At 55.9% G+C, this 8,431-nt stretch overlaps 1 protein-coding gene across 1 annotated transcript; it reads left to right on the forward strand.

Annotated features, from left to right (window-relative positions):
* Nucleotides 1–2,199: 2,199 nt before the first annotated feature.
* FAM151A (family with sequence similarity 151 member A) lies at nt 2,200–8,369 on the forward strand. The gene is made up of 6 exons (XM_040627265.1): nt 2,200–2,694; nt 3,690–3,849; nt 5,271–5,498; nt 6,189–6,328; nt 7,095–7,235; nt 7,690–8,369. The coding sequence occupies exons 1-6, from the start codon at nt 2,550–2,552 to the stop codon at nt 8,361–8,363; spliced, it is 1,488 nt and encodes a 495-aa protein (XP_040483199.1). The 5' UTR covers nt 2,200–2,549; the 3' UTR covers nt 8,364–8,369.
* The last annotated feature ends 62 nt before the right edge of the window (nt 8,370–8,431 follow it).

Here is an 8,431-nt window from a genome sequence, read left to right on the forward strand (position 1 = left end):
CAGTGTGGGTTCAGGGCCTGCCCCAAGCTGGGGGGATGGGGGCAAGGGCTAAGTAACTCCCTGTCCGTTCCCTGGGGGACCAGCCCTCCTCCCAGCCGGGGGGGCCACAGGAAATGGGTCCTTCCCTCACTGGTTCCTTCCTCACACCCCACCCAAACCATCAACCTCCAGATTAGCATCTGGAAGGCAGGTTACAACTTTCCATGACAAAAGAGAAGACTTTCCCAGGAAGAACCTGGGCCTAGGTGGCAATTGCCAGGAGGCAGTTTAGGTCCAAAAGGTACTTTCTGCTGGTCTTCAGTCCAATTCACTGAGCGTTCACTGGGTCCCTGCTCCAGGCCGATCTCAGGAGGAAGGTTTAGAAATGAGTGAGATGTGACCCTGTCTCCAAGGGGCCCACGGTGTCTCCAGGGAGACGGCTAGTGTGAGTCAAGCAAGGCAGCAGCGTCGGGGTCACCGGGACTCAGGGCCCCTGATGCACCCTGATGAACTGGCCCCCCCATCGGATGGGAATGAGACCCCAGTGAATCCATTCTCATGAGCTACCCTCTTACCTGCACCCCAACCCGGTTCTGGCGTGGCTTCTCTGGGGCCCTAAGCCTTTCAGACCCCTCTCTCTGCATTCCCAGCACTCATCTTCCTTCCCCTCCTGGAAATCCAGGCACCTCGATTCTAGAGAAACCTGCACAAATTCTCTGTGATTTGGGCCAGACTCGCTCTTGTTTCTGGACCTGGGGTTCTCGAGCTTGGCTTCTCTATCATTAATTCTTTCAGGTGTTCATCGTTCAGCAACCATTTTTGAAGCTCCTTTTTTAGGCCTGATACCATCTAGGCCCCAGAAATTCAAGTGACGGTCAGTTCAGACCCAGACCCTGCATCATGGTGCCTACGCTCAGCGAGCATTTACATGGCGCCAAGCACTCAAAAGAGTAGCCCCGAAGTGGATGACTGAGTCAGACCGGGCAAGGGGTTCGGGCATGGCGTCCCAGAGGAAGTGATATTTTAAGCCACCCCTAACGCAGGAGCAGAAGGTAGCCTAGTAAAGCTGCGGAGGGAAAAGTGTTGCCAAGGCAACAAGCAGGAGTAAGCGCCCAGAGATGGGAGCACAGAACGAAATCCAAGCCTCACTCAAGTGTGGTCCAAGGCCCGGCAGCCTGGGCATGGCTGGGGAGCCGCGAGACCGCAGAACCTCGGCCCCGCCCCTGACCCACGGGTGCGAGCTTGAATTTTAACAGTTCCTGGGTATTTTGTGTGCACAGTAATGTTGCAGAAGCTGAAGGGGCTGGAACCTAGAGATTGAGGGAGAGGGGGACTCAAGGTGAGATTGGAAATTTGGTCAGGGCCTGGTCATGCAGGAACACAAAGGCTATGCTAAGGATTTGGGGTTTGAGTCTAAGGGCAATGGGTGGGGCCCGTTTTGTTTTTTAACAGAAAGTGACATGAGTGGTCCATGTTTAGAATACTCACTCTGGTTGCTGTGTAGAGAACGGACTTGGGGGGAGCAGGGCTAGAAGTGAGAGGTCAGGAGGCTATGAGTGCAAACAAGGAGGAAAGGCCCCTTCTGATGCCAAGGCTCCGTGATGTTGCAGAGCTGAACGTGACCCCTGCCTGCCTGCCTCCCTGCCTCCACCGCACACCCCAGATGCCCAGTGGCAGGGTCTTCCAAGTCAGCTCCCATTGGGAAGGCCTTAGCTCCCTCCCAGACCGAACTCTGGAGGACAGGATTTTAAAAATTGAAATTTAAAAATTAAAATAACAAGGCTCAGCGTTGTAAGGGTGCAGGGAGTTGGGCAAGCTTATGTACTTCAGGGGGAACATGAATCAGAACAATTTTTCTAGACGGTAATTTGATAATGTGGGCTTTAAAAATGACCCCGAGTGGCCCTAACTCAATTCCACAAGTAGGGACTAGAAAGAATTCAAAAACCAGGATAAGCTGTTGGTCATGTATTAGTAGCAAAGAATTGGAAACTACCGAACTGTCTCAGGAATATGCGGCGGCTGACGAAATCGTGGGGAGCGTCCTCAGCCAGAGCTTTTATAGCCTTTTTTTTTTTTAAAGATTTTATTTATTTATTCAACAGAGATAGAGACAGCCAGCGAGAGAGGGAACACAAGCAGGGGGAGTGGGAGAGGAAGAAGCAGGCTCCCAGCGGAGGAGCCTGATGTGGGGCTCGATCCCAGAACGCCGGGATCACACCCTGAGCCGAAGGCAGCCGCTTAACCGCTGTGCCACCCAGGCGCCCCTTTTATAGCCTTTTTTTTAACAATGAGGTCTATAGAAGATTGTGAAAATGTCATAATATCGAAAGAAAAGGATTAAAAATTCTAAATGCACTGTTGTCTGAACTATGTAAAAATCATTCATAGACAAAAATGCAAGAAAATACATGAAAATGAGAACAATGATGAAAATGTGGACGAGTATTCATCTTCCTGCTTTACTGTATTTTCCAAATGTTCTTGGATAAATGTGTAATACTTTGATGATGAGAAAAAAAAAATTTCGAAGGAACTGACCTCGTTCTGCCTCTACCCCAGGCAACGCCATGGTCCTGGAGGCGGACGTCACGGTAGAAGGATTCAAGACACCCAACGAGACAGGGGTCCCCATCATGGCACACCCCCCAGCCATCTACAGCGACAACACCCTGCAGCAGTGGCTGGAGACTGTGCTGTCTTCTTCCCAGAAGGGTAAGGACTCTCTCAGCCCCTCCCCAGCCCTCTGGTCCTCTGTGGAAGCCAGGCCAGTCCCAGGCTCATTGCACCCCCCCCCTCCACCGGCCCCGTGTTCCAGATGCCCAGGCCCAGGGAATTCTAGGTGCGGTGGGGGATGGGAAAGGGCAGAGTACACCGCAAAGTACAGGCACGTTCAGATTGTTCCCTCGTGAATCCTCCGGAACTAGGTACAACCTGTTCAAAGCCCAACTCCACCCTTCCCTCCAGGGTCCCTTACCAATTTCGGTCAGAATCTAGGCATCACCCTCCCACCTCCCCTCTGTCATTCACCATGTCCTGCCCCCAGACCCGGCTGCTCTGTCCTCCCTCCACCACCGTGTACATCTGAGTGAGCTTTCTAAACGTCAGTTTTGTCACTCCCCTCCTTAGCCCTGCATGGCTCCCCATTGTCCTGGGACAAATGGTCATCTCCTGGCCTGGCTTTCAACAGCCATCTCCAACTTTGCAACCTCTTCCCCCTGCGGTTCCCCTCATCACCATTCATCCCCAGCCCCTTGCTGCCTAAACAGGACAGGCCTTTGTTCACGGGGGTCCTTCCTCCACCTCCATGTCCCTCCTCTACTCAGATGCCCCTTCCTGCAGGCTGAGTGACCTCCACACAGGCTAAATTGGCTTAGGACACTCTAACCTTGCCCCGTCCAAGAACCACAGTCTCTCTTTCTCTGGTGCTTGACAACCCCTGCACCAGCCCAAGTCTGAGCCCTTGGCTGGCCTCTGCTTTCTGCCCGCAGGGGCAGGGGCAGGGGCAGGGGCAGGTCCTTCCTCTGTGGGTAGCTTGGTCTGTTTGAAAGCCCTCTTCACGCCCAGCTGGAGTCTGGTCCCTGTCTGCCCACCCCCCCCCCCCCCCCCCCAAACACTGTTCTCTCTGCTCTAGGAAGTTGTGTTTGCAGGTTCCTTCTGCCCTGAGCATGAGGGACCATTTCCCCAAGCCCTTGGGCCCCTCCCCACAGGCATCAAACTGGACTTTAAGAGCCTCAAGGCTGTGGGCCCCTCGCTGGACCTCCTGCGGCGGCTGACAAAGGATGGGAGAGTCCGGAGGCCTGTGTGGATCAATGCCGACATCCTGAGGGGCCCCAATGCCCCCATCTCAGTGGAGGTCAACGCCACACAGTGAGTGTTGACCTCTCGGCTCCAGCTATGTCCAGCCCTCGTCCTCCACCATCTGGCACAAACAGTGTTCAGGATACCTTTGCTGAGTTTACCTCTAGCCACACTGTAATCTGACCTCTGAGCCTTTGCACATGCCCTTCCTTTGCCTCGAATGCCTTTCCCCCATTCCCTGATGAACCTTTGCCCAGTCATTACCTTCTCCCAAATCTACCCTGACATCCCAGCCTGCTGAGAGCCTTCATCCACACGTCCTCCTAACAGTCCTGATTTCACTGGGCTGTCACTGCCGGATGACTGGTTTATAGCCCCTACTCCACGGTGGACTCCTGGAGGGCAGACAGGGCCCAGTCCTTTCTGTCTCCCAGTGACCAAGGCAGGGCTTGGCCTGCTAGAGAAAAGCCTGAAAGTGCTAAGTCCTTCCCCAGCCCCCCTGAAATCCCAGCACTGCCACCAACACCCCTCACAGACACCAGCTGCACGGTGCTGTACAGTTTATATAAGGAAGGGCCACCCGGGAGAAGGGTGTCCGGTCTGACCGTCGCCTGGCAGCCCCAGGTTAGGAGCATGTCCCCCACGTTGCAGAAGAGAAAGGCGACAGTAACCGAGACTGCGTTGTCGAGTGTTTATTACGCGCCCGGGCACTGTTCAGAAAGTACTTTAGTACCAAGAGAATGAGGTAGGTACTATTATTTTCATTTTATTAATACAGGAACTATGTCATCGAAGTTAAACTGTTTGACTGGCCTAGGTCTAAAAATACAGTAAAGATCCAAAGCCAGGCCTTTCTGATTCCAGTCATCCGTCTCTCCGTCCATCCCTCCGTCTGTCTGGCCAGCCAGCCAACAATCCATCCCTCCAGTATTTTCTGTGGTTCTCAAGCGGTGGTGCATTTGGAAAGCGGCAGTTGGAAAAACGTAGTCAGTGGCCCGAGATAAATAGGGCTTATCTTCTTGGAGTGTTGATTTTACTCCGTGGTTCGGGGAGAAGGAGAGGGTAACATTATTCCTCTGCTAAAATTTCTATCAGGGTAAAATTTACATGGAATTTAAAATCTGAAGTTTCAGAGACAAGTGGCAGAGTCTTGATCCCCACATCTGGGGCCCTTGCTTGTCCCCCCATCCAAATGGGGGTGCTGAAGAGGCCCTGCCTTACCAGAAGGGATGCCGTCTTCGAGAATCAAAGAGGTTGAATGAGCTACCCAAGGTTACAGAGTCAGGACCTGAACTGGGAAGCCTTGACTCCAAAGTCCGTGCCTCATTGTAGGACCCTAGCAGGTCACTTCTGTTCTTCAGGACTCTGCTTCTGTCCTTACACTCCACATTCAACAGGACTTGCCACTTCCTAGCCCAGTGATGGGAACCCCGGAGATGAGAAAGGGGCCAGCAAGGCTCTCAAAGACCAGTGTCTCTGATTCTCTGCAGGTTCCTGGCCTTGGTTCAGGAGAAGTATCCTGAGGCCACCCTGTCTCCGGGCTGGACCACTTTCTACATGCCCTTCTTCGTCCTGAACGTGACATACAGCCGAGCCATGGTGGAGAGGATGCAGGAGCTGGTGGGAGCACTGCCACAGAGGGTCACCTTCCCCGTGCGAGCTGTCATGGTACGGGATGCCTGGCCCCACTTCAGCTGGCTGCTGGGCCAATCGAAGAGGTGAAAACTCCCAGGCCCCTGCCATAGCCCTGATCACCAAACCCCCTCCCCCGGGCACCGATGCCCCCGGGGGAGATCCCAGACGCTTAACCATATCTGTCCCATATCCACTGGCGCTCACATCCTCTACAGCATCCCTGCTCTCTGCTTGTATACCTCTGGTGACGGGCTGCTCACCACCTGAGGGAGCCAGTCTATTGGTGGATAACTTGACCTAGTGGCAAGTTTCCCTCCCGTGGGAGCCAACTGTACCCAGGATTGTCCTCTAGGGATTGAGGGACTCCCATCTGCATTTCCGCAGTCTGCTCCCAGCTGCCCAGTCCCACAGCCACTTCCCACAGGAGTTCTAGAGCTGTCCCCTTCCCCCTCCACACCTAACATCTCCCCCTCTGCCTGTACCCATCCCATTCTGTCCTTTTCCCATTCCTAAGACAGGACCAGAAACAGACCCTCGTAGTGAGGAGACAGGGCAGGCCAGCCCCTCCTGCTCAGCCTCTTTATTCTTCCTGAAGCCCCCGTGGCGGCTTCTGCCCCTGGGAAGGGGACAGTCCTCTGGTAGAAGGGGCTGGTGGGAAGCTGGAGGCCAGATACTCTATCCCCAACCAGTTAGGGTCCAGTTCTGAGCACAGGAGTGCAGCTGAGGACCTTGCTGGGCCCAGGCAGGTGCTGAGCTGGCTCTCTGGGCCCCAGGTACAGCCTGACGCTGTGGCAGGGTTTCTTGGACCCCGTGTCGGTGGACGATCTCCTCTATGTCCGAGACAACAGCGCCTCCTACCAAGTCTACTATGACCTCTTTGAGCCTGTCCTGTCGCAGTTCAAGCAGCTGGCCGGTAGGGAGGGGTGTGGGGCAGCCGGGGAGGGTGGTGGGCCTGGATTCTGCACAGGGCAGCATTTGGTGGACAGTGGTGGACAGCAGAGCTTGAGGGGTGAGGCATTGGAAGAGAAAATTCTGGGTGGAATCGGGTCAAAGAATCCTTTTAAGCACCTAAGGGATACCAGACCTGGGTATGGTGTGTTATGTAAGCCTCAAATAACCAGGAAGCAGTGATTCCATTTTATAGACAGGAAAACTGAGGTTCAGACCAGTTAAGTAATCTACACCAAGTCATTCGCTTGTACATAGCACAGCTTAGATTGGAACCCAGCAAACCCCATGTGCGTTTTCCTTACGGCGTAGTTCCTCAGAGACTGCCCCCCCCTGACCAATATGCGTGCTAATCAATGACCTGGATGCTACCTGTTCACTTGTCCAAACCCCTCATTGCCTTGACCCTGGACCTTGGAAAGCCTGCCGTTCAGCCATCTCAAAGGGAACCCATGAGACTCAACATTCCTACCATGGGGAGCCATGTCGGTGCGGGGAAGGGGAGTTGCAGCTTTGGGGACGGCAGACTTGGCTCCATTAGGCTCTAACCCCAGCAACTCCACTCATGGGCTTTGGGACCTTGGGCAAGTCCCTTCCTGTAATCTCCAATGGGAGTACTTCTGCCTGGAGGGGTGCTGTGAGGCTGAGGGAGGATCTGTGTAGATACGGGGTGCAGAGAAGGCACTTTGTGAATGGTGGCCTCTTCATCTTGACAATTTGGGGCCCCACAGCAAATGCCACACGGAAGCAAATTTACTACACGGGAGGCAGCCTGATCCCTCTTCTCCAGCCCCCTGAGGGGGACGGTCTGAGCGTGGAGTGGCTGGTTCCTGCCTTCCAGGGCAACAGGACAGCAACAGTCAGCCTCCCAGGTAAGGTCTGCCTTCAGCACCTGTGCTCCCAGCTAAACTGGGGCGGGGGAAGGGGGGCTCTGCTTGGGGCAGGAACCAAGGGCCTCTGTTACTGTGGCAACGTGCCGGCTGCCAGGGTGGCGGGGTGCAGTGGTACCAAGAGCACGGCCCCCTAACCTTCAGTGCCCTTGAGTCCTGAGCTGTATCTCCCGTAGGAGGGGCAGGCCCAGGCCCCAGGACTGAGCCCTAGTCAAAGGCCAAGAGCTGAGCTACAGCTGGTCATGTCCTTCTGATGAGCCCCGGGCACGTTCATAAAGCAGCCTTTCCACCTAGAGCCCAGACCATCGGCAGATCTCAGCCGATGGGGCACCAGCTTCTCCTTGGCTGCCCCCCATTAACACCCCTTTAACAGGGGCCTCTGACACCCCACCATCACCCAAACTCCTGACGCTATTGCCTCCATTGCCTCTTTCAGACAGAGAAGGCATGATCCTGCTAAACGTTGGCCTCCAGGGGCCTGCAGCCAAGGACGCCGTGCCCATTGTACGTGCCCCGGGAGGTCCCGCCCTGACGCTGGAGTCTTGTCTGCTGCAGTTCGCCGGGCGGCCCGGACGCTGGGGTGTCTATCTGCACATAGCAGAGCCCTCAGCCCTCCGGCCGGCCCTGACCACGCTGGCCCACCTCTCCGCCCGCGGACACCTGACTCGGCCTGTGTGGATCGGGGCCACCGTCTCCCATGGCAGTTTTGTGGTCCCTGGCCACGTGGCTGGCCGGGAGCTGCTGACAGCTGTGGCTGAGGTGTTCCCCCACGTGACGGTGGCACCAGGCTGGCCTGAGGCGGCGCTGGGCAGTGGCTACAGGGAACAGCTGCTCACAGATATGCTGGAGCTGTGCCGGGGTCTCTGGCAGCCTGTGTCCTTCCAGCTGCAGGCCGGGCTGCTGGGCCAGAACGCGGCTGGGGTGGTGGCCAGGCTGCTGGCGGCCTCCCCCCGGGCCACCGTCACGGTGGAGCACAGCCCTGAGAGGGGCGACTATGCGTCGGTGCGGGCGGCGCTGCTGGCAACCAGGGCTGTGGACAGCACCCGAGTCTACTACAGGCTGCCGCAGAGTGACCGCAAACACTTGCTGGCGGATGCTGGCGGGGCCTGAGCGTCCACGGGTGCTGGGCCGGTGGACCCCTGGGTCCAGGCTTCCCACGGGGGAGGCAGCAAGGAATA

Source organism: Ursus maritimus, unplaced genomic scaffold, assembly GCF_017311325.1.
Source record: "Ursus maritimus isolate PB19 unplaced genomic scaffold, ASM1731132v1 scaffold_12, whole genome shotgun sequence".
In the NCBI taxonomy this organism is placed as follows: Eukaryota; Metazoa; Chordata; class Mammalia; order Carnivora; family Ursidae; genus Ursus; species Ursus maritimus.

Coding starts and splice junctions, on each gene's coding strand:
- FAM151A (XM_040627265.1), top strand. CDS start 2,550: ATGGTCCTGGAGGCGGACGTCACGGTAGAAGGATTCAAGACACCCAAC. Junction 2,695..3,689: donor GCTGTCTTCTTCCCAGAAGG/GTAAGGACTCTC, acceptor CCCTCCCCACAG/GCATCAAACTGGACTTTAAG. Junction 6,329..7,094: donor GCAGTTCAAGCAGCTGGCCG/GTAGGGAGGGGT, acceptor GGGGCCCCACAG/CAAATGCCACACGGAAGCAA.